The sequence below is a fragment of the Indicator indicator genome, chromosome 1, assembly GCF_027791375.1.
Source record: "Indicator indicator isolate 239-I01 chromosome 1, UM_Iind_1.1, whole genome shotgun sequence".
Classification (NCBI taxonomy): domain Eukaryota; kingdom Metazoa; phylum Chordata; class Aves; order Piciformes; family Indicatoridae; genus Indicator; species Indicator indicator.
Window position 1 is genome coordinate 63097015 of NC_072010.1, and position 25556 is coordinate 63122570.

The following is a 25556-nucleotide window of genomic DNA, read 5'->3' on the forward strand; positions in this document are numbered from 1 at the left end:
ATCACCACCACCCCCCAAAATAATAATGTGGTTTTATGTCCTAGATAGGTTCCGTTTTAATGTCTAAATCTCAGTTTCCTATTTATAGTTCACACGTGAATACTTTTTAACTTAGCAAATGCCAATGATACAAATTGATAGAATTTTTATTTTTATAAAATGCTGCCTTTCACTGGTGTGCCCAACAGATCTCTTCTTTATGTTTAATTCTGCATAAAATATGTGCAGGAGGTGGAGAACCTGTTTGTAATTCTCTCAGCAATTCTGCATCTGGGAGACATTCGCTTTACAGCTCTAACGGACGCTGAGACAGCATTTGTGTCAGACCTGCAGCTACTGGAAAAAGGTCAGTAGAACGTGACCTTGGAGCATCGCCTGCCTGGTCCCACAGCAGGACTGTTGCACCGATCCACCAACAGATTGAAACAGAGTTCCAGGGAAACCAAAAAAAAAAAAATCAGAAAATTCTTAAATTACTGTGGAAAGACTTGGATGTTTTATAAACTACAGATTTTTATGTGATTAAATAAAGTGCTAATATTGCAAAACGTCTAATTCAGTGTTGTATTCGATGCTATCATTTGCCAGAAGAAATTGCACAGTGCACTTTGTGCAGGCTTCTTTTAAAATGCTCTTGCACTACTTGTCAACAGCTGAGCAATTTGCGTTAAACAGAATTCCTTACCTTCAAAATCTATGTCTTAAAAGGGTCTGTTGTTTCTGTGCTTTGAAGTTTGCCCTCTTGGTCACTTACAAATCTCCTCAAAGTGACTTATGGATACAGAATGTCAATAAGCAGCATACCTTAACTCTAATGCAAGAGAAAGTCTGCCAAGCCCTGGAAAGTCTGCCAAGCCCTGGGGAAAGTCCTGAGTAATCTTTAAAGGGGAAAGAAAGCTGTAACATAATATAGAGATACGTTCAAACTTCACAAAGTGCTGATTATAGTAATCCGATTTTATGTGTTCATTAATTTTGATTACTCCTATGACAGCACTCTTTTCTTTCATGTGTGGGTTCTTTCACTGTTCAAAAATAGCATCTACATAAGAAAATGTTAGAAAAATAAAATCAGGCTTTCTTTAAATTCTCTTTTCATTTCAGTGGCAGGGATGCTGCAGGTTTCTCCCGATGAGCTTGCTTCAGCCTTAACAACTGATGTTCAGTATTTTAAAGGTAATCTTTTCTAAGCTTACCTTCTCATATATCAGGCCTGGTGACATTTTGATCCTCCTTGATTTGAGAATTGTAAAAGCAGACAAATTTTTATTTCTTATTTCTTGTATGGTCTTGTAATTTCTCTGAAGAATATGTAGGATTATCTGCCATGCATTGTCATACTGGGCCACTGAATAAGAAATGTCTTTGTCATATGGTAGATAGCAGTTTCAGTCTGACACTGATCGACTTCTAACTTCATTAATCTTAGAAAAGTGTGTCAAGATAATGGGTTAAATATTAATACTAAGAACTAAAATCAAAAAGGAGTGTCTTGAAAGAAAAGGCTTGGAAAACTTCAGTAAAATGGTATTTCCATGTGGTATGCATCAGAGGATCAGAGAGTGGTTTGAGTTGGAAGGGACCTTAAAGAGCTTCTAGTTCTAACCCCCTTACCATAGGCAGGGACACCTTCCACTAGAACTCATACCCTTTTCTACCAAATAAAGTACAAATGTGTATGTTTCCAAACTGAAGAGCTTGTAAATGTTGACAGTCCTCCTCATCAGAGGCTTCAAAAACCCCCAAACCCCCCAGGCTACCATTGTGTATAGGTTTGACAAAGGCAAAGTAACTGTAACTACATTTACTGTAACTAAAATTGTTTAAGGAGAGCTTTACAACATGCTTTCATCTCCATTTTCTGCTTTCTCTCTTAGGAGACATGATTGTACGGAGGCACACTATAGAGATTGCAGAGTTTTACCGGGATCTCTTGGCAAAGTCTCTATATGGTCGCTTATTTAGCTTTTTAGTCAACACAATCAACTGCTACCTTCAAAACGAAGATGAATCTGAGAGGTAGGAGTGCCATGACAAACTTCGAGGTGTGCCATTATGCGTTCAAATACAGATCCATAAAAGAAACATAGTTCCATCATTTAAAGCATTCTGCAATAGCATGACGTTGATGTTTGGTTCTGTAAATCACTGCCCATTCTTTCAGGTAGTTTCACCTGTAACATATTGGTTTATTTATTTGCTTCTGTAGGGGGACATGGTATTTCATGCAGTAATCTAGATTGGTGGTTGGAATTAATAGCCTTTAAGCTCTGACAACACAGAATGTGATAAATCTTTCATTAATTCAAAAGCTGCTTGATGGTTTTTAGTGCAGAACATACCCATTCTTTCTCTCTAGAACTATGACCTTAACAAAGAATATTAAAACCAGAGTTTTGTTCAAAGGCCTTCAAATGAATGCTTAACTTTCACTGAATTCTGTGTTCTAAGAATACTCTGGATGCCTCTAGGTTATCATCTGCTAAATTCAATACTGTTGCTATCCAGTTTGGTTTCTTAGGAAAAAAAAATTCTCATTAATGTGCTTCAGTGGAGCAGTCAAAAAAAACCATGTGAAAAACAACTCCCTCCCTTATTTGTGGTGGTCATTGAGGAAGAAATCTAGAATCAGTTTATTAAAAAGCTATTAAAATTATTTACATTTATTTTTCAATGTGTAATTTTACAATTTTGGAATTTGATATCTCACAGCTTTTACAGAACAGGTTGTTGAGTATCTTTGTTGCTCAGTAATATAAGCCTGTAATTTCTAAGTATCATAGGATACTAAATATCATAGGACTTGCAGGGGGGTTGGACCCAATGATCTCTTGAGGTCCCTTCCAACCTCTGATATACTGTGATACTGTGATAGGATCTTCAAATAATGAAAGGCAAAGTTGTTTGTATATGATATGCTGTATATACCTTGTAATCTCCTTCTAGTGCAATCATATATGCCCAAGCTGACTTCTAGTTTGTGGAAATACTTCCTAGTGGAACTATTGCTACCTGTATGGTAACTTGAAAACTATGTGATGTTTAAAGTCCTCACCAGAATAGGACAGGTGTTGGATGTTGTTAAGAATGAGAAATTTGCAATAATTTTATATTATACCTATACTCGAAAAAAGGGGAGTCCTTCATTTAGACAAGCTAAATGAAGCTTTATGCTGGCTGAAGGAAGCTAACCAGCAATGCTGTCAAGACAAATTTTAGCAGACCAAATTCAGCCTCAGGTCCCTTTCCAAACTTGAAGCTAAATACCTTCTTTTAAGTAAAAATGAAGTTGACCGATGATTCCTTCATTTGATATTTCGACCTCAAATGAAGCAGCCAGTTTAAGATTAAAAAAATTCCACACCCACTTCCAGCTTTCTTCTGGTCCAGCCTAATCATATGGTATAACCTGTTGTAGTAAAACAAGACATAGGACAATTCAAGATGCAAGTTGGATTAATGCAAGTCCTTTCATAAACCCATGGTTTGTGGTTCAGATTTACTTCATGTACATCTGACCAATTCTACCAAATAGCAGCATCACACCTCCAGTTTGGTGCAGTTTTAATAAATCTCTGTGTAAAGACTGAGTAAAGACATTAACTAGTGTGGCTAAATAAGGCTGATACATTTCAAGCCACACTTTATTCTCCAGTCAGAAACGTACAGTTACTACTTATCAGATGGGGTTAGGCCATTGTCAGAAACCTGGAACAAGATTTCTAACTCAGTTCTCTTCTTTTATTGTGTTGTAGATTAACTGTATTCTATCCAACCTCAGTGAAAATTTATGAAGCAATAAAATTAGATTTGTTTAGTAATTCTAAGAGAAACACTTGATCTTGACATTTTGGACGAAACTAGTTACCTGGATTTAACTTCTGTGGTGAAGCTACTAGATTTTCATCATGAGTATTGATTTATATTTACCATGAAATAGCTCACAACAGGTTTTAGGCAAAATAAAAGTTGTGTCATTAGATCAAAGAGAAGGGAAATGATTCTGTAAAGAGTTGCAAAGACTAGGCTCTAGAGCTATGAAGTATAAAGGATAAAAATGTTGCCAGAATTCAGTGATTCATTAATTTATAATGCTATCCAATAAAAAAGAAATTTTAATGACAGTGTTAAGTGAGATAATGCATCTTCAGAAATGTTGTTCTCATTCATAAAAGTTACTTATGATTTTGACTATATAACACTAAATTATAATCATGGATGCTTGCTTAAACTGGTTGCAAGGTTGGGCCCAATCCTGTTTAATATCTTTAATGATCATCTGGATGAGGAGAGAGAGTCCACCATTAGTAAGTTTGCAGACAACACCAAGTTGGGGGCAGGTGTCGATCTGTTAGAGGGTAGGAGGGCTCTGCAGAGGGACCTTGACAGACTGGACAGATGGGCAGAGTCCAACAGGATGGCAGGTCCAACAGGTCCAGGAGCCAGGTTCAACCACAACCCTATGCATCGCTACAGGCTGGGGACAGAGTGGCTGGAGAGCAGCCAGGCAGAAAGGGACCTGGGGGTACTGGTTGACAGATGGCTGGACATGAGCCAGCAGTGTGCCCAGGTGACCAAGAAGGCCAATGGCATCCTGGCCTGCATCAGAAATAGTGTGGCCAGCAGGAACAGGGAAGTCATTCTGCCCTGTACTCAACACTGGTTAGGCCACACCTTGAGTACTGTGTCCAGTTCTGGGCTTCTCATTTTAAGAAGGACATTGAGATACTTGAACGTGTCCAGAGAAGGGCAACGAGGCTGGGGAGAGGTCTGGAGCACAAACCCTACCAGGAGAGGCTGAGGGAGCTGGGGTTGTTTAGCCTGGAGAAGAGGAGGCTCAGGTGTGACCTCATTGCTGTCTACAACTACCTTAAAGGAGGCTGTAGCCAGGAGGGGATTGGTCTCTTCTCCCAGGGAACCAGCAGCAGAACAAGAGGACACAGTCTCAAGTTGTGCCAGAGGAGGTTTAGGCTCAAGGTGACGAGAAAGTTCTTCACAGAAAGAGTGATTGGCCAGTGGAATATGCTGCACAGGGAGGTGGTGGAGTCACTGTCCCTGGAGGTGTTCGAAAAAAGATTGGATGTGGCACTTGGAGCCATGGTTTGGTTGTCAGGTGGTGTTAGGTACTAGGTAGTAGGTTGGACTTGATGATCTCTGAGGTCTTTTTCAACACGGTTGATTCTGTGATTCTGTGATTCTCTACTCTGAGGTTGTTGCAAATAAATTCAGTGTGAGAAAACCTGCTTTTCTGTAATCAGCCTCTAGAATGGGATTAGAAGAAAGCTATTAAAAGTCCTCATAGGTGCTTATAATTATTTTTTAAATTGTTAATATTTATATTCACTCATTTATATAATGGTTTCCTATTCTACTGATTTGATTCTATAAAAATAATCTAGGTGAACTTCTTTCCAAGCCTCTTGACTCTTTGAAGCTCATTACTGTTCTATTTAATAAGTATGCTGATTTTTAGTTTTGTGGATAAAAAAAAGACTAGAGCATTCATGGTTGCCTAAATGTGGTATTTCAAGGTACCTGATTGCACATTGGCAAGGTTAGATCTAGCCATCCAAAAATGAAATAGAAAATGTCTTAAGATGATGTTTTAAGAACTCCTGACTCATTCTGCAAGAAGAGTTTACATTTATGGGGATTAAAGAATGTCTCTGAACTCTTGTGAAGTATTGTTTTTCTTTGCTGATGGATCACAAGCTAATTAGGCATATATGCTTGAGAAAATCTTGATATTGCTTTCCCTGCCTGCTTTTAAGTAGAAGGCATGATGCTTTATCAGCTAGTTAGCAAAGAGTTTCTTTCTTATGTGGCCTAAAGATGGGGCTGATGCCAGAATGTCTGCTGTATTACAGACAAGCAAAGAAAGGTAGCATTCAATTATACACTCTGTATCGCCAGGTCAGTTATAGGAGATTTCTGTTTCAAATAGAGCATACTCTTTCTAAAAATTCCACCTACTTCTAAATAGATATGTTCTGAAAGCTTGTGTATTATGATGGTGTAGTTCTATTCGCAGCATAATTCAAATATTACCAGAGAGCAGCATTGGCAACACTTATTTGGGCAAAAGAAAGATCTCAGGAATCTCATTTACAAAGTTCTTAATACACATCATCCGATTCATAGACTCAAATATTCTGAAACAGAAGTCTTCCCAGGTTAAGAAAAAACAAAACAAAACAAAATAAAAACAAAACACCCATCAGAGCATAAACTAAAACAGTTATTTACTTTTACTGAACCCAATAAAAGGGTGCTAGGATTGCAGGAAGGACAGAAGGAATTCCTGTTCAAAACATGAACAGTTATCTCTAATTATGGAGGTTGTCAAATCTTTAAAGGAAATAATACAAAGCATCTAATACAATATTGTGCTTAGTATCATATTTTGAGATCTACTTCAGTCAGGATCATTTCCAGTGTTCAATGAAACAAGATAATGCCATTTTATGAAGCATAGAACAGATTTTGCTTTATGAGCTGTGAAAGAGTACGTACTACTGATGAAAGGACTATAGATCTTGAAACTATTAGCAAGCACATTTATCCCTTCCTGTCATACATCAGAAGTTACTCAAATAAATGTTTGTCAGATATGGAGACAGTGTTTCTTTCCACTGTGTCCAACTGCTGTCTCCTTCTGTGCCTCTCTCACGCCTGAATTAGATAAAAGAAAAATGACAGATGTTGAGCAAGATGAGTGAGAGATGTGGCAGTGCCATCGTCTCAACAAAAATCTCAGAATCTTAAAAATTTCAGAAACATCTCTCTCAAAAGTCTCAGAAACTAGTTTTAGTAATTCTTTGAGAAGAGTGCATCCAGTTGGGAGCATTCAGTCTGTTCCCCTCAAGAACCATATTTATGGCTAATCTGTTATAAATCTGTCCCCCTGGGAGAACTGAAGGAGTCCTAATTAGAATTCAGAGCATCCTCATTGGAAGCCTAGATTATATATTTAATCTAATCATAGAAATATTTCCTCATTAATCAGTATTCTTCTAGTTTACCAGATGAGACATAAGCCTACTGGCTTCCTTCCTGGCTACTGGCAGAAGTTAGAGGAAGAGCAAGAAGTTTTATATCTGGGACAGATGAAAAGGCATGTTAGTCAATGGGATTTTAGGATTTCAGGATTTCAGGGCTGAAAACCATCTGGGATTGTAAAAAGAGCGATCAAATAACATCCTATAGCTTTGTCTGGAGCAATGTGTTAGAAGTATTGTAAAAGGATTTCTGTTCACCTTCCCAAGAATGGCAAATGGATCAAGATCATCTCTTGAAGAATGGCAAGATATCTGCCAAGACAGTAGAGCAGACAGGATGTTTTCTGTATGTGTAGTGTTTTTAAGAAATGCCAAAAAATTTTGTGTAGTTTTATTATAATACAGTTAAGCATGGAAGATAATCTATAAGCATCTTTACAGAGATGTCATTCTAGGGGAAAAGGCAAAACTGGAGACGCTATAAAATATTAGCAGTCAGAATGATATTTTGTAAATCACAACAATCAAATGATTAGCGTCCATGCCTGGTTTTAACTATTCACTGCTATATACATGTCTAAGACAGAAAAATGTTCTTAAAATATTGGTAAACTGCCATTTTTCTGATTTCTCTCTTGGGAAATATAGTCAAATTTGAAATCAAAGACTCAGTCCCCACTAAAACTATAGCTGTTTTATTAATACATGGTAAATATTGAATTTCTGAAATGTAGTGAAGGAAAGTGTCAGTTGTGTTTAGTAACCGTAAAAGAATAAAGTTAAATAAGGGGATTTTTCAGAACAAAAACTGCTCTTTTCTACTATTTGTTCTTCTAGACACTAGTGACATGCCCTTTCATTTGTAAACATGGGCTCATTCATGCTTTATTTTGCCTTGGGAATCTCTTCTATGATTAATTTAAGGAAAGCAGTTTTGCTGGAATTAATATGATTGACAGCTAGCCAAGAAAAATATATACCACTTTTATTCTCAGAAGAAGGATGCACATAAAACAGAGGAAGACATTAAGAAACAAAACAAAACCCCAAACAAACAAACAAACAAAAATAGGCCAAAGTAATTTGTGGAAACATAATACAATGCTTTAAATTTTAATTGTGCTGTCTCTTGCCATTCAATTTTCAAAATCAGAGCAATAATTCCATACAGAAAATTTCTGTCATGATTGGTGAGATTTTGCACATAAATGCCACAATGTAGTCACTATTGTAGAAGATACAGAGCATTGTTCTTGCCCTGTAGGCAGGCAATTGATTATATAAAACCTCCAGCTCTTTTCATGGTAGTTTGTGCACTGTCCAATAATACAGCATCAGTATTATCAATTTGAGTTATTAAAAAATAAATAAATCAAGATATTTCTTGGCAGATATTTTGACAGAAAGTGTTATTTGACAGAAAAGTGTTATTTGGGAAAGGCAACAGGTTGACTGCTCAAGCTTTTACCTGGGATTTTTGAAACTAAGGCCATTTTCCTATTTTGCCTGATTTGTAATATGTCATTAAGTCAGTTTGTTTTGGTCTCTTCCTTATAAAAGTGTATATGTATTTCTTGAGAGAAAATGAGGGAGACTATTTTGACAAAAAAACAGTCACGTAAATCAGCTGGTATGTAAGCTATCCAGCCTCAAATCCGCTCACTGAATTAGAGAAGGGATAAACTGTTCTGTCCATGTTAAGTAGCTCTTAATTTTTAAATATAATGCAATATTTCAGCTGTTGTGCAATATAACATAGCAGTTCATGTTTTGCCTTCCAAAAAGAAAGGCTATAGATAAATGATGACAAAACCCCAAATATATAAAATAAATAAAACTTAAGTATTCTGAAATTCCAAACTACTTTTCTTCCCAAAACTTATTTAAATAACAGAACAATTCAATTTTAGTCTGAGGTCGTTTGGTTTTTAAATGGCCAGTTCTTCTTTATAAAAATGGACTGGTTTTGCTGAAAACACATAGTGACAAGACACATACACCCATCTCTAATTGGGAACACTGGAGAACGATGCTTATATTTTAAATCATGATTTAAACTACACTCCTTGCTAAAGGTTGAGGTGGTGAAATATCTGTATGCTTCTTGTTGTAGAAATTCTCTGGGAGTCTAATTGACCTCATGATAACCTCTCCTGCCCAACAAAGTCGTTCCAGACTAGATTTATTATGCAACTTCTGTGCCTGACATTTATGCACATAGCCAGTCTTGTGACAATCAGTAGAACACTGAACTGTTGTGCCTTAGAAATTAAGACAAATGTCTTGAGTACAATTTCTGATGAAATCTCTGCTTCTTCCTGAGGATTGTGTTTCCAGCTTGTTTTGTAATACTTGGGTTTTTTTTTATCAATTTACTTCTTTTGGTTGTTACATGGGAATTTATTTTCAGGGCTGGATCTTTGTCTAATTAAATGATATTGTTTAGGATCACTGTAATAGAACTATACTAAAGGAATTCAAGAGTGCATCATCTTTTTCTCCATTGTGTTTATATCCCGACATGCATGCAGATTTAGACATAGAGGAAACATGGAACAGAGGAATAAAAGGCTATGATATTATTTGTATGCATATAAACCCATACATTTACAAATTATGTTGGCAAAGAGAAAGGAAAACTCATCTGCTTTAGAAATCATCTATCTCCTTTCTCAGAAAGCTAAATAGTTTTTCCTTTGCTGATTTTTTCCCTATTTCTGAGAGCCTTTGGCTATAGTGCAAAGATTTTCATCTTGCTGGGAGATTATTTCACTCTGGAGCAAATCCCACTACATTCACATAGGCAAAATGCAACAAATTTTTGACTGCAGCCTTCATTTTATATTCTCTAATGACACTGTGAAGAAAATAAAGTGAGCCCAGACCTTTCATATTAAGTTCTCAAACCTTTCCAAAGTAGGCAACATTAGAAGCAGTTCTGGCTGTTGAAGAAATATCAACTGGAAAGGGCAACTGAGTGCAATCAAGCAATTTTGAAACTTAAACTAAATGACTGTCCTTCATCTAAGCTAATAGATACCTCTACCTTTGCAAATTGGACTTTAAAGAAGCTAAGATATTTTTCTTCTATTACAGATTTAGTTTTCAAAATTACTGCTAAAAGTGTCTTTAATCCTGGACAGATTTTGGAGTAGAATTTTGATTCTGTTCTATACATTGTCTTCTGGTGTATTGTAGAGCATGTTTTTGATATGCAGCCTGCTTTCCTCCTAGAACTTTTGCCTGAAATAACAGATACTTTATTCACATGCTTGAATTCTTACTGTCTATAGTATCTTCTTTTTCCCCAGTGACCAAGTATTTGAAATTGGAGTACTGGATGTTTTTGGATTTAAAGAATTTCAAAAGAATACTTTTGAACAGGTAAGTAGATATGTTTTGCTGATTTTTTCTGAAACTGTTCATGTTAATTCCTCAATTAAGGTTTTGGATTTTAGCCAAATTGTGTGTTTTGATCAGAATATAAACATACGTGGAGGTGAAAGTTTGGTCTTCCCCATTCTTCCTTTATGGGTGTGATAAAAAAAACCTGAGATTTGTAATATTATTCATCATTTTTGAAGAAACTACTGTGATCATTTGGAAGAGGAGACAGTCTGAGGAAAATACTTATTGTTGTCTGTTTTCATCCTTGTGGAAGTAATACTGCTACTAGGTCAGTGAGTAGAAGGACAATATACTGAACTGGAAGAAAGATCAAAAGGTCTTCAGAAGCCTGGAGAAAAAAAATAGCATGGAAATGATACATTATGCTAAGTGCCATTACTGTCAGATTCACCTCTGTGTGACCTTGAAATGTGACTTTATTTAAAAAATGAATTACATCCGTGGAAAATAAATGAAACTTTAGCTCACTGAATGCTTGAAAATCCATTTTTTTTTTTTTTTTAATTATGGAACTCTTTGTCCACCTTCAACACCAGTCTCGGAACACCAAAGCTGTTGTGAATTGTTTCAGAGAGCATTAGCAACTTTACACAGCACACTGAAAGAGATGTCTAAGTTATTGTTCAGTTGTCCATTCATTCTGTAATGCGGCAGAAGAAAATCAAAGCATAGAATAGAAAGTCAAAGCACAGAGAAGAATAGAGATGGCATCAGCAACAACAAAGAACCTGCTATTGTTTGAAATCAGAATTTGTCCTTCGTCTCAGGCAATCCATTGTTTTATGGCTCAACTTTCTCTTTCTAGTGAAACAGAAGTTGTGGAGCCACATCAGTTAAGTTTGTGTAGCATGTTTACATCGCTACCCAGTTTCCAAATGTTTGAAAGCACAAACAGGGTGACCTTACTTCTACTTTCAAAAGAGCATGTATGAATGTAATAAAATATATTCCAGTTCCTTTCTCACAAAAAGCTTTGCTATTACAGTTCTACCATGCTCGAACGTTTGCTAATTAAAAGCTATTGCTGTGTCCCAATATGCAGTCATATGAATGTCTGTTTGGGAGGGAAATAATTTTAAAAAATCTTAACAGATGAATAGATGCCGAAAAAAATTTCCATAAAGCCTATCAATTAATAAGGATAAAGTATTCTATGCATTTTAAATTCATCTCAAAAAGAGGGCAGTGCATCTTGGGTCTTGCTGGCTATTTTCCTTTGACTGTGTCCTGTGTTGTTTTTTTGTCATGAAACATAAGTTCTGCAACTGACATCATGGAATACCATGAATACCATGAATTTCTGAGGAAAGTAATTTTCTGCTTGGTGACTGAGGAAAATGCTTAAAGGAAAAAAAATATGTGATTTAAAGGAAAATGAGTATAAAAATAATTTATTATATTTATGCATTACAAACATAATTTCACCATCAGCTTTGCATTTTTATTCTATTCTTTTAAATAAATGTATTTCAAGAGACACTTTCTGCCCCTCCACCTGGACTGAATGCATTTTGTTGAGTAATACTGAGTCATTATCTCAGAAATTACTAAACCACATTCCTGAAAAGATAGAATAGAGGTGAGGGAATTACAGAGTTCATTTTTATATGAACTGTATAATGTGATTAACACAGTTGATTCCTGATGTGATAGGTTGCAGTTTCAATGAATCAAAGCATTTTTAATCTCTACATGGCACAATGTAATCATGCAGACATATCCAAACCAGCCTGCACTCAAAAGCTCAAGCTGTCTGGCGGTGTAGTCTAGTTCAGTATTCTGCCTGGGCTCGTTAACCCTGATGATAAACAGGTTTGTTAGCCCAGATAGGGTCCTCATGCAAAACATTGCATCATGTCTGCAAACATGCCCAGTGTCAAGGCCTGTGATTGCAGAATGTTAACGCTAAATGCTGCAGCTAAACAGTGGAGAAGCCATAAAAATTACTCTTTCATCACATTTAAATTAACATGTCTTAAAATGGCATTACAGAAGTAATTTGGGGAAAATGAACCTTTGTTTCAAATTAACATAAGACAAAGCATTTTTTGTGATGTTTGTCTGCTTTCATTAACAAAAACAAATTATAACTGTTGTCAAGAAATTTTAAAGCCTCCTGATTGCATAAATCTGTGGACATTGCAAGCAGATGCGTGAATATTTCTGGCGCTTCAAACCAGGTCAGTTGATAGACAGTTTAGTATCATAATTAAGAGAGTAATGTCAATTTAAGCAATTATTTTTAATAGACTGTGCTTGAAGATGGTTCAGGAAGAGAGAGCTGGATAAACCAGGTAGAATAACTTGTTCACTTTGGTGAGTGTGCTGAAATTTCAAGGCATTAGAATATTGAAATGTCAAAGGCAAATGAAGAATTGGTCTAGAAAAGATTCTTTACCAATGCAGAGGACAATAGATGTCAAAGAGCTAGAAAAGTAAGGTTAATTATGCCTACATCGAGAATCAGGTGGCTCCTTCAGTCAAAATGATGTGACTGACAGCTTGTAAGGGGAAAAGTTTTAGACATATGTACAAAGAAGGCAGCATTAGAAGTAAAAACCAATATTAAATGTTCAGTTTTTCTTGTACTTTGTTAGCCTTTGTTTATGGAACATGTAAGATATATCCTATTTCTAATGGCAAAAATAGAACCTGTAATTCTAAAATAACAGTAAATAAGTGTATGGAATAGGCAGTAGTGGATAGAGTTGTTTGGCTGGAAATTTTGTTTGTGGTCTTTTTTGGTTTTTGGTTGCTTGGTTTATGAAATTTACAAGTGGAAAGATGGGGGACACTGTTTTGTGAAAGGCGCAGTCCAAGGGAGTCATTGCTCAATAAAGACCAAAGCTTCTGCATTACCAGAGCTCAGTGAGTTACTGCTTATCAGCTGAGCTACAGTAAATGACTACAGTAGACTTTCAGCTCACCCCAATTATAATTTATAGTCACTTCCTAGGACTGGTCATTAGCTTGGGAACAGCATTTTCCGAGCAGCTGCATACCTGCTGTGCCAGAACAGCTTTGTATGCAGCACACTGGAACATGGTCAGAAGCAAGCACAGATTTATCTGTCCTATTCTATACAGAAATGGCCTTCGTTTTGTGATTCTTTCAGGAAATATGAATGTTCTACCAAAAATAGCAGTGTCAGTTTTCAATTTTAGCTTTCAATATATTCTTAGGTTTCCTTGTTTGAGCAGGAATGTATTTGTTTACAGTTCAGTCTGCACTCCTTTAAAAGTACAAAATGTCTACTCTTCTGGTAGAGCTTAAAACAATCTTATTCATGGTTCCTTCACAGCACAACTCCAAATAGTGCAGTCAAGGAATGCTTTATGCTAACATGTTCTTTGACCACAGGAGCATGCAACACAAATGGAAAGAACTTGAGGCCAATGAACGTAACAAGCAATGAGCAAAAGGGAATATTGATAGTTGCCTGTACTGTTTTCCCCTAATTGTTTCTAAGAAAACTATTGTAGCAGAAGAGCCAGACCTTAGAGTAGCAAAGTAGCTTTTCTTCCCCCTGCAGTAAACCGAGTCTTTCCACAGAAATTGAGACCTTTAATTGTGGAAGCATCAAAAACAGCAGTAATGCAGTGAAGTAAGATGCACTATAGCAGTCTTACTCTCTAATGTCTGTTTCAAATGGTAAACATAGGTCTTGCTAAATAATGCATTTAGCTCTTGCATGGGATTTTACCTCTGTAGACCTCTTAAAAGTTTAGTAGAGGAAAGTATACATATATCCTCCTTTTTATAGGAAGTGAGTGATTTCTCCAAATTAGGCCATTGGTTCACTGAAACAGTCAATTGTCTCTTGACTCCCATTCAACTCTGTAGTGACTGAAGTACACACATATTATCTGTCCCGGTGGACAACAAGTTATGCATGGGACAGCAATGTGCCCTTGTGGCCAAGAAAGCCAATGGGATCCTGGTGTGTGTTAAGAAGAGTGTGTTCAGCAGATTGAGGGAAGTTCTCCTTCCCCTGTACTCTGTCCTGGTGAGGCCCCACCTAGAACATTGCAACCAGTTCTGGGCACCCCAGTTCAGGAGGAATAGGGACCTACTTGAGAGAGTCCAATGGAAGGCTACAATGATGACTAAGGGACTGGAGCACTGCCTTATGAGGAAAGGCTGAGACCTGGAGTTTTTTAGTCTGGAGAGGAGAAGACTGGATGTCAAAAAGGAAGGGACAGCCCCTTCTCATTTGCGCTCTGTGATAGGACAAGGGGCAATGGACATAAACTACAACACAGGAAGTTTCACCTCAACATGAGGAAGGACTTTACTCTAAAGGTCATAGAGCACTGGAACAGGCTCCCCAGAGAGGTTGTGGAGTCTCCTTCTCTGGAGACTTTCAAGACCCATCTCTTACAGTAGGAGCCAGCTGGGTCCAAGAGCACAAGGCATTGCTTGCCCCATGCAGGACTTCAGAATCATTATGGTAAAGCAGAGGAGCTCATACAACTCAGCTGTGGTCACAGGAATTTGTTGACCTACTTTTATGATTAGGTATGGTAAGTTTTAGCTTCTCAGCATATTGTTTCTTTAGTTAACCCTGCTGAGATTTCATTTAGTTTTGTCACATGAACTTTCCTAGCCAAAATAGGCTTGATAGAATATTTTTATTAATTTGCACTTCCTCAGCCACAAGACTACTTCTAGCCATCCAAACGTAAGGACATGTTGGCTATTTTGTAGATGCATAGATAAGAATAGATAAAAGGTGCATGTTACAGTCATTTCAGTTATAGCAGATGGGGGGGTATGCATTCAGGCTTTTACATTTGGTCCATCTGAAGGAACATTCCGGTGTTTCATTTTATGCAGAGGAAAACAGCCTTCTTTGCTTTTGCCAGTCCAGAGCACAGATGTCTTCTTGCCTCTGTACAAGCCTGTGTAATAGGCTGCTGGTGCACACTGAGCTCCAATATTACATAGGGACTTGAACTGAGAATCCCCCACTGCATTTCCTACTGCTGGGGCATTCCTTACTCCCCATAGCATAACAGCTATCTTAATTTAGCATTTAACAAGGAAAAGTAATGGGTTGTTTTAAAGTCCAATTTTGATAACCTCTGTGCACATGAAGGTTTTAATATTCTTTCTGTGGAATAGCAAGAGCCAGATGATCTTTGGCATCAAGGAACCAGGCAACAGGATGAGCCCACGGTCACTCCTATCACCCAGTGACCCCTCCCCAGCAGAGAGAGGGCATAAGGAAAAGAAGCCCCACAGGTTAAAATTAAGAGATTTAATGAAATAGCTAAATTAATAGCCACATCAACACAAGATATGCAGAGCTATACCCATCAACAGTGAAGCTGTCACAAGATTCAGGAAAGCAGTCCTGAAGAGTGGGAGAGGGAAGAAAAGCAGGATGAAAAAGAGTCCAAGCAGGAGACTCCAACAGAGTTCCCCTCTCCCTAAGAGCCTCCCTTCTTTGTACCGTGTGGAATGCTCATGATGTGAGAAGCACCTGTGAGCCAGCTCAAGTCAGCTGTGCTGGCTGACTCAGAACTGCCCATGACCTACAGCTCGTGGCTGGTCTGTGATCCTGTCTCAGCAAAACTAGTATGCCATTCATCATCAGTACCCCACTGCAGGGCTAGAGTGTGATGGGGAGAGACAGGGCTGGTAATGGCACCCATCAGCAGCAAGCTGGAGCTGGGATCCTTTCAGGAGCAGCTGGAAATGAGGCTGGAAACTAATGCTGCCATGGTATTCCTTGAGAATGGACCTATGGGCAGGGCCAATGCTCTCAGGAAACGCTGCCTGGGCTGTAAAAGCCAATTCCCATCCTCAGAAGCCTGGTGATCCTGTTTTCATTTGTTCCTTGACGTGGTTCCTTGGGATCTTACACTTTGTAGGGCTCTTGTCATGGGGGTACTCTTGCTTTCTCTCAGTCTCTTTGGTCTTTTTTCCAGTCTGTGTACATTTTTTTTTCCATTTGTGCAGGATGCTATTTTCTGTCCAGTGCTCCAGTCAGTCATTGGAGAATCAGTGTTACTCAGTTTTAAAGTTATCTTATTGTGTACCCAACATTCCCATTTTATTTTTAATCTGTTCTGTTATGGTAGACACTTTGTGTCCAAAACCAAATTAATTTATGTAAAACTGATATTCCCAGTTAGCTTAAGTTTGTGATTGATTAGTGAAATGCTGCACAAGGATATTAACTGATACCTTAAAGGAAGAAATGTAGTGGGCTCTGGTTTTGTTATCAATTCATTAAAAATGCTCTGATTGGTACTTTACCAATAAAAAGGTTATGGTGATATTTGGGTAGCAGATACAAGGGAAAATAGTGATCAGGTCACTTCTGAGAAACAAGTGATTATCAACCTTAGGTTTCAAAATATTTTTTTCATTTGACCTCAGTAAACAGAAAATTATTCTGCCTTCCACTGTCCTAAAATTGTATGTTTGAGAAATGCTAGAGCACAGCTTTTCAAATTAAACTTGGCATGGTAGCTTCATCATCTTGGCCTGTAACATACAGCATGATAGATGTGTTGATATGACAGCTATAAGCTTTTCATCATGTTCCAGATACACATCCCTTGAGGAAGCTAATCCTTCTGCATCACCAAAACATGTAAATGAGCTTTACAAAGGGTGTTTACATCCCGCATTCTCTCACTGATTGATGGACACCAATTTTCTTTTCACAAGTTCAGGTGGTTTTGGCTATACCTTTTCAAATAGTTATGTGTTTATATATATTATATAGATTATAGTGAAGAGCAGGAAATTTTCAGTAGTAATAGGTGCTTTTCTGTCTTTGGAGCACAGTACAATTTTGGTCTTCTTACATTTGAATTTGGAGTATACTTTATAGTAGTAATTAGACAAATGTAGTAAAAGAAGAGAGAGATCAAGATAACACTGTCAAACGTGATGGATACTTACTGCTTTACCAAATACCACAGAAGTACTTTTTAATGAAGACTTGGGCAAATCGATGGTGTATTTGTTTTTACTGAGACGTGACAGTACACTAGAATTAGGAAGACACACATATGGAAAGGATTGCTTACAGAACAGACATACATGAAGAGACATGGAGTCAATAAGAGGCATGTAAAGAATAGTTTAAAAATGTTTAATGACAAAAGGTACCATAGGTAATCTTGAGTAATGCTGAAAGGTAAAGCAAATATACGATGCTCAAGGGTATTCCCATAACGTTTGTGTTAGGTAAAGATGTCATTGTGTTTTATTACTACTACGTTTCCATCTAATTTGTATAGGTGCAATTAAATACATATTTTAAAGGTATAGTTTTCTGAACTCTTCATAACTTTGGACAGAGAATATGTCATTGTTTTATATAATGCTTCAGTGGACAGAAGGCAAAAGAAGTTTGAGTTTGCAAAACTGGTTTTCGTTTTCACCTGATTTCTGCATTTTAGCTGTTTTAATTGTTATGTCAACCTGTGTCAAGCTTTTAATTTGAAGCATTCTTTTTACTACCTTTTTGCAGCACATTGTATAAAATATTGTAGCAGAGAAAAATATGATCAGAATGTTTTGCTTTTCAGCAGACCCTGGCTGGTCTCCTCGTTCTCTTTCTGCAGAGTTGTTACTCGCAGCCACTGCTAGAGCAAGCAGTTTTGGAGCAGCCTGCAATGCTTGAGCTTGCTTCCTGGTCTAATTTGCAGAACCCTACTGTCCTTATGGCACGCCTGTCAATCTGAATGGCAGTGTTGCATATATTACTAAAAAGCACACCAGTGTATGCCATAATGTACTAATCAGTAGAATTTATAAATGTGTTTTTTTCTTTAGCAGCATAACGTGTATATATAGTTATATGTATGTATTTTGACAAAATCCAATGCCTCTTCTTTTTTGATAAATAGATAATGCTATTTATCAGACCTTTTAAGATATGACTGACAGTCTTTCCCTTTAGCTCAAATTGTGTGGTTTAATAATTTTGTTGCGTAGTCAGGTCCTCAAGTACATTTATTGTTCATATTTAGTTTAGGAGATTGGATCATGATGAAAAGGAGGTTTGAGTTTATAGTGATTTTGTCAACTTTTCTTATGGTAAGTTATACCTGCATAAGGCAATCAAAGCAAATATTCAAGATACTTTTGTATTATTTATCTCTTCAGCCTTTGAACTTTTCTATTGAAGACTATTTTCCTTGCCAACCTCCCCTTAGTATAGCAATAAAATTGAGAGAAGCATCTAGTAAAATGTCTCTGGGTATTTTGTAACATATTTGGGCAAAACCCAAGTTCTTCAGAGAGTGCTTTAAACTTTAGTTACATTATATATGATAGCAGAGTTCAAATGTTTTTGTTAACACTGAACTAACTATAGAGTCAGGATCTTAACCAAATATGTTCTTTTTCTTAAAGCCCATTGTAACTGTATAGTCTTCCTGCATATAAACTGCAGAGTAATACTAAATGTACTGATTTATATGCAGAGTTACCTTACTTCCATCAATAGAATTAGTGTAAATTTGCAGTATATTTGACAGTGCTGGTATTTGATAATTCCTATGTGGAATTCACAATGAACTGTGCAGGCAGAAAGGTGTTTATTCCCAATTTAATACTAATAGCTGTTAAAATGTAAATAGCCCAAGGGTCTTGCTAATCTATGGTCTGCTGAGAGTTAACAAGTTGTGGATTGACATTTCAGAAAATTCAATATTAGATGCACAGTGAAACCTACACAGATGAATTATGCAGTAAACTTCTAATACTCATTTTTTCTTGTTTTTATGATAGCTGTGTGTCAACATGACCAATGAGAAGATACACCAGTACATCAATGAAGTGCTTTTCCTACAAGAGCAAGCAGAATGTATACAGGAGGGAGTTGCCATGGAAACGGTGTATTCTCCTGGTAACCATACTGCAGCCTTGGATTTTTTCTTTCAGGTGGTTTTCAGATCTGTTGTACACCATGTATATTTATGCACAGTCTCTGCATGTTAGACTAATACAAGCTTTTCCTACATTTTCTGATTTATGAATCTGTGTAGAAGATAATGGGTCCAAAGAGCCCATAAAAGATGTATCATAACTGTCCTGATAGCTCGAGGCTAAAAGATCTTTCTAACACTCCAGGGCTGAAGAAGGTATAACAGGAACTCCTTGCCTGTAGTGATTAATGTGTAGCCTTTGTGTATCATGCCATGTTGTTAATGCAGCTGTAAGACTGACAAGTCTCTGGTGTAAGCGTGGCAGTCTCTTTTGTGCCTGAAGCTGGTTTCTGAATTATATCTTCTGGAGTATAGCTCAATCAGTTTCCTAAAAGATCATCAATAGTCATCATTTTTGGCAACTTAAATATTATCCCCCACATTTCTTGCAGAATTATTTCATGTGCATAGCATTAGAGACTTACCAGAATAATTTAACTATTTTTTCCTTTGAGGTGATATATGTTTCTGTTTACTAAATTAAAGCTGTGTTACTCTACAAGGAACAACTGAAATTCAATTGCTCCTGTATAAAATGAGAACAATCTATTTTTCATTTCAGAAACCATCAGGCTTTTTGTCAATGCTAGACGAAGAAAGCCAATCGATCTGGTCAGTGGAACAGAGTCTTTCTAAACGCGTTCAGTCCTACCTGGATACCTCAGACACAAATACAGTATATTCCTCCACAAAAGATGGAAATGGTAACCTTGCTCTAAAGGATCAGGGTTCCACCTTCACTGTTATGCATTATGCTGGGAGGGTAAGTTGTTTGAATGATTGGTTAATGGAAATAAGAAAACAAAATTTTACATGGTTTCTCAAGCTCTGAACTATAAGTAGCCATTTGTTTTCTAGTGGTGAATTTTCAGAGGGCAATTTAGAATCTCAATGCAATAACTAGTGCATGAAATCTGTATTTTTTGTCATATTGTGCAGGTTTCAGGCCACCTAATCCTTGTTGCTAAGTTATATCTTCATTGTAAGCACTTCATGAAGAAGCAGATGATTCAGATATCTGAGTAGATGTATTTAATGACATTTCAGCTGGTTGTCACACTGCTTTCAGATGTTGTTCCAGAATGATGTACATTCCCTGCAGATACTATGCAGATACAGTATACGCAGATACTGTGGATACCAGCATGCATCTAATAAAAAACAAGCAAATATTTTTTGTTAGTAATTATAATCGATTTTTTTTTTCTTCAAAATCCCAGGACATGCTAAGGGTCTCTAAGCATGTCTCTTAAAACAGGATGAATGTTTTGCATTCTGCCTTCTGCGGTGTTCATGAAAAAAGCATAATCAATTCTGTGAAATAGACCTCTTACCCTTTTCTTTCCAGTACTCCTTAACTTTCAATATGTCTCCACAACCTCAAGCAAACAAAATAGGTGTGTGTTTAAGGGGACAATGAAGTTATTTAGATAATCTGAAACATAGATCCCATTGTGATTAATCTGACATACTGTCACATCTCTCTGTTCAAAATGTGGTGTTTGAAATGAGCTCATGAATGCAGAGTGTATGGACACAGTACATGGAAGGCTCTTCAATACTATTCCAGAATTTCCATTTGTATGAAGTGTGTTCAAGACTTGTCTCTGAGTCACCAAAATTAAAAATTGCTGGCTCTGCCATATTTCAGGGTAATATTACATGCCCTGGGCTCTCCAGAATAGGTAAGATGTTGGAATGTGCATGTTTAGGCCTCTTTAACCAGATTAAGGTCCTTTATGGCAATACAAACATGGAAAGGTGTCTTTTGTGGCTCCTCATTTGGAAATGAAGTCTATGGAAGTGTTGAGAAGAATTCTGAAGCAGGCAAATTTATTCCTGCTCAATGGTAGAAATGTGGTCATTATGGAAAGGATTAAGATTATTTTCATGGTGCTTAAATTCCTAACCTAAACTCTCTGAAAAATCCCTGGAGGCTCTTTTTTCATAATAAGGCATTCTGCTTAGACTCAAATTGTTTGCCAAAGTGGTTTGAATACTTTCACTATTGGGACTTTTCTGTAGGTATGTGGGCACAAAGGGTCTAAATAACAGCACAATGTAGATTTTGTGAAACTTACTATCACTGAAAGTGATAGAGTTAAGAACTAACCATAGACTCCATATGTCTAATTTAATTTACAAATCCTTTCTATACTTGTTAGGTAACTATTTTTCCATGGGATTCTGTTTTACCACAGAAGTTCTAAAAAGTTCCACACACCAAAAAACTGATGTGGAAGCAGCATAAAAGCAGATGCATTAAAATCATAGCCAGCACATTAGTTCAAAAGACAAATAATAAAAAAACACAAGTCTTATTCTCTGAAGAACAACTCAGTAGGAATATTTGTTAAAGTGAAATTACAGGTGCCTAGTTCTGAAAGCTAAACTGTGGCGAGGAGTACATTTTTCATTAATGTGTGTTTTAGTGTTGTGTATTTGTTTAGATTATTTATTTCTAACATAAACACTTAATTTGACTTTTTGCTAACAATAGTAACAACATTTAATCTAGAAGTATGAATAAATAGGCAACTCTCAAAGTAATGTAAAGTCACACATTCTTTTGAAGTCAGTAGAGATTCTTGGATTTACATTGGCCGAGGAGCTATTCCAGACAGTCAGGTTGATCTTTGCATCCTTATGACAGTAAAATGCTGCTCAGCACTGACACAACAGAAAAGTTCCCATACAGTTTTTTATCTCTCCTTATGTCAATAGTGATTGAGCAAAATTTTTAAGGACACTTGCATTTTTCATACCTCATGGAACTGTTATCTAGCTATCATAGACTGAAATTTCCAGTGATTTATGATATGTATTTATAGCATTACTGTCCTAAATAATGACACAAATTGAGTTTATTCTGAGACTCATATCTCTTCACAAACTGATAAGTTGAATACAAAGAACTAGGATTTTAGAACTGTTGATGCTGTTCTTTAGATTGTGCTATTACTACATTTAGTAGCTTTTAATGTAAGTCATTTGTGATTTATGCATTATGAAAATTGTTAAGGGATCAGGCTTCTAAATATATCGGGTTTTATTTTTCTCTCAAAAATAAGAATTTATTATATAAAGTAACAGTACAGTTTGGCAGGTTTTGAAAGCCATTTTTATAGTCTTGTATCAATTAAATGAGTCTAAAGTAAGTAAAATATAAAGCAATCTTTCTCTACATCATTACCTCCAGAGATTCCCAAATTTCAAACAAGGGGGCTTGATTTTATTCTCACTTATCACAGTTTTCCACTGATTATAACTCTTCTAACTCCTCATTATTTCCATGAGCATAACTGAAAGATAAATCATACCCAGAGGGTCAAAAAAGAATTACAAGTAAAATGTGACAGGAAATTGAACATGAAATTTTTCACTTCTAGGCTTAATCATTTACATGCAGGTGCTGTGTCCAGGCTCGTGTTTGTTAAGGCATTTCCACTTGAATGCAGGCTCTGTGTTATACAGAGGGTGAATGCAGGCATCCTGATTTCTGTAGGTAAGAAAAGTTGCAACTGAAATGCAGTGGACAGACAACATGAAACAGCTGCTGCTTCAAACCATCTAGAGAAAAACCAACCGACCAAACAAAACCCTAATATTGTGGTTTGGCCCTGGTATGAATCTCACAGAATCAATAAGGTTGGAAAAGACCTCAAGGATCATCAAAGTCTGGACTCCTTGTGATCATAATTTATGTATGTAGCTTGAAGTCCAGAAAGAGTTGGTTTCATATATTTACTCAGACACTTGGAGTAGCTGTGTTAGCAATTCACAACAGAAGATATACTGGAAAAGGCAGCTATTAAAAACACTACTTCACTGAAGAGACCTCTTGTATGTATTTAATTGATAATGATAGTCTTTTGTGAACAAAACTGGTATCTGTGCTTTATATTAAGAGAGAATTACAGCTGATACAGATATGTCCATGCAGTTTTGAAGACCTCTAACATATTCATATCTTAGCATTTCCTGTCAAAATAGTCATAGAAACATTGTGTTTTCTTCCAATATCATGCCTTGTGGATTGATTGTGGTCATGCCTGGTCAGGTATTTCCCATTCCCTCATGTTTTATGCTCAGTAGCTTTTTGTAGGCCTACACATACCTACTGTTGTTCCCATCCTAATTAGACTTAGACCATTCCAGAAAAGGCAGTAATGAGATAAAAGAGAATGAGCTGAAAGTGGGGAAAAAAAAAAAAAAAGAGAAAACCTGAGGTCAGATTGAGCCTTAGAAGGCATATGAGAAGAAAAAAAAACTCAGAGTAATTTAAAAGGAAACAAATCCTAGAAGTTTGGAATCCATACTGAAATTTCTGGCAAAAACAGTGCTGTGAGAAAATTTATACACATGCTATTATTCTGAGAATCCTTTGATTTTTTTTTTTCCTATCTTTCTTTCCTGTTTTGGAATGAAGAAAATGGAATAAAAGAGGAGAACAGAAGAAATCAACATAAGAGTGAGATTTTTTCAGTGAAAGCAGAGAGAATTCTACATTACACAAATGTGACAGAATGAACCTACAGAAGAAAGAAAACAACTTTTTATTAATTTCTCTTGAATTTTACTATTATGCCTGCACAGCACTAAATCTGTCTTTTATACATGAACAATATGATACAGTTGTTAACTATATGAATAGATATTCAGCTAAGGCCACTGTGAACATTAGTATTTGATCATATCAAGTATTTATCTCCCAGTTTTAATTTTGGAGCTGAACAGATTCCTACAATGCCTTGACACATTATGAGTCTCTTCTAAGGGCTGTTTCATGTCTTGGTATCCGAGTGCTAGAAGACAAAAAGCTTATCTGTTCTGTTCAGGCAGAAGGTAGAAAAGAATGATTTAGTTTTTGAATGACTGAAAAAAAACCTTAGTGGAAGGCTTTATCTGAAGGTTGTTTAATACATTTCCCTGAACACTGTCAGTCTGAGCTGTTCTGGAAAAATTCTGCTCATCTGAGGCATTACTTTCTTTCTAATAGCTGACATGAATGTGGGTATTCTCAGCTGCTTCTCACTGCCTCCCCAACAGCATCATGAGAGGAGAGACACTCCAGTTCTATGCTTCACGTTGCAAGCTTACCTTGGGGAAGTGTTTTATAGGTGCAGTTGATCAATGCATCTGACCATTACCTGAAACTATACTAAAAATGTGTAATATTAAATTTTTAGGTACTTTTCTTGATAATGTTGATATTTACATTGTGGTCTGTCATGTAACAAAGCGTTTACATAATTTACCTGTCTGAACTGTCAGCTGTGCTGATAGTTGTGATTTTTAAAGAATAACATTCCATCACCAAACTTTCTTGAGGACTCAAAATTATTTTGTTTTTTTAATTTTATGGAAGACTTAGCAATATACCAAGAGATACAGCTTTACCTAATGGTAGTATTTAACACAAAAGTGTTTGAGATAATAGCCATTTGGCTCATTGTTCATGTAATGTGAGTAAGGGGTCATCACAATTTAAGCTTTCTGCAGTTTAAATTTGTACTTGGAATTTACAAATCAAATAAGCCCCTTGACACTGTTTTGACTTACAGTTCTGTAATAAACTGATTGGACCTAAAGGCCAACTTCTTTGCTCTATAAACCAGTGCACATAATGTTCTTTTAAGTGCAGATCAATGTCTGTGCCATTTCTCAGTTATGTGTATTTCAAAAATACCTCGCAACTTCACCAAGGCAGTCTTCTCTGAAATGCCTTATAGGTCCCAGGCAGACTCTGAAACTGAGCTGCTAAATCAAAAGACAAAAGGAGATGGATTAATCAATAAGGATGCTTTCATTTTCTCTATTTTTTCCCCCCCCAGGCTGAATCCCGAGACATAGCAATCTAATCAGTCTAGCTAAGCTATACCAAGGCCTATAAAGGTTACTTGACAAAGATTTGCTTTTTTACCTACTTTTTTTTTTTTTCCATGCTTTTTCTGTCTTTCTTTAAGCAGACTTGGGTTTGGACTTTCACTTACAAGAAAAAAAAATAGAACACATCCTCCCCACTGTCCTATTTTTTTTCTAAATATCTGCTGATTTAAGTATGCTACTATCACATAGTTAGAATAAGACATTACAGACCATATGAAATTATTTACCTCACTCATAAATGATTAAGACTTGCTTTGAAAGGCCAGTGATGCTAAAAAAATGGCACATTCAAGCATTTTAATGCTAT

The 25556-nt window shown here is 36.6% G+C and overlaps 1 protein-coding gene across 1 annotated transcript in view; it reads left to right on the top strand.

Annotated features, from left to right (window-relative positions):
• Positions 1-25556, top strand: part of MYO16 (myosin XVI) — a 294040-nt gene that overhangs the window by 171466 nt on the left and 97018 nt on the right. The window contains exons 17-22 of the mRNA XM_054383685.1: positions 229-346; positions 1105-1176; positions 1878-2019; positions 10310-10382; positions 19164-19316; positions 19923-20123. Coding sequence (XP_054239660.1) covers positions 229-346; positions 1105-1176; positions 1878-2019; positions 10310-10382; positions 19164-19316; positions 19923-20123 — 759 coding nt within the window. The remainder of the gene's footprint in view (positions 1-228; positions 347-1104; positions 1177-1877; positions 2020-10309; positions 10383-19163; positions 19317-19922; positions 20124-25556) is intronic.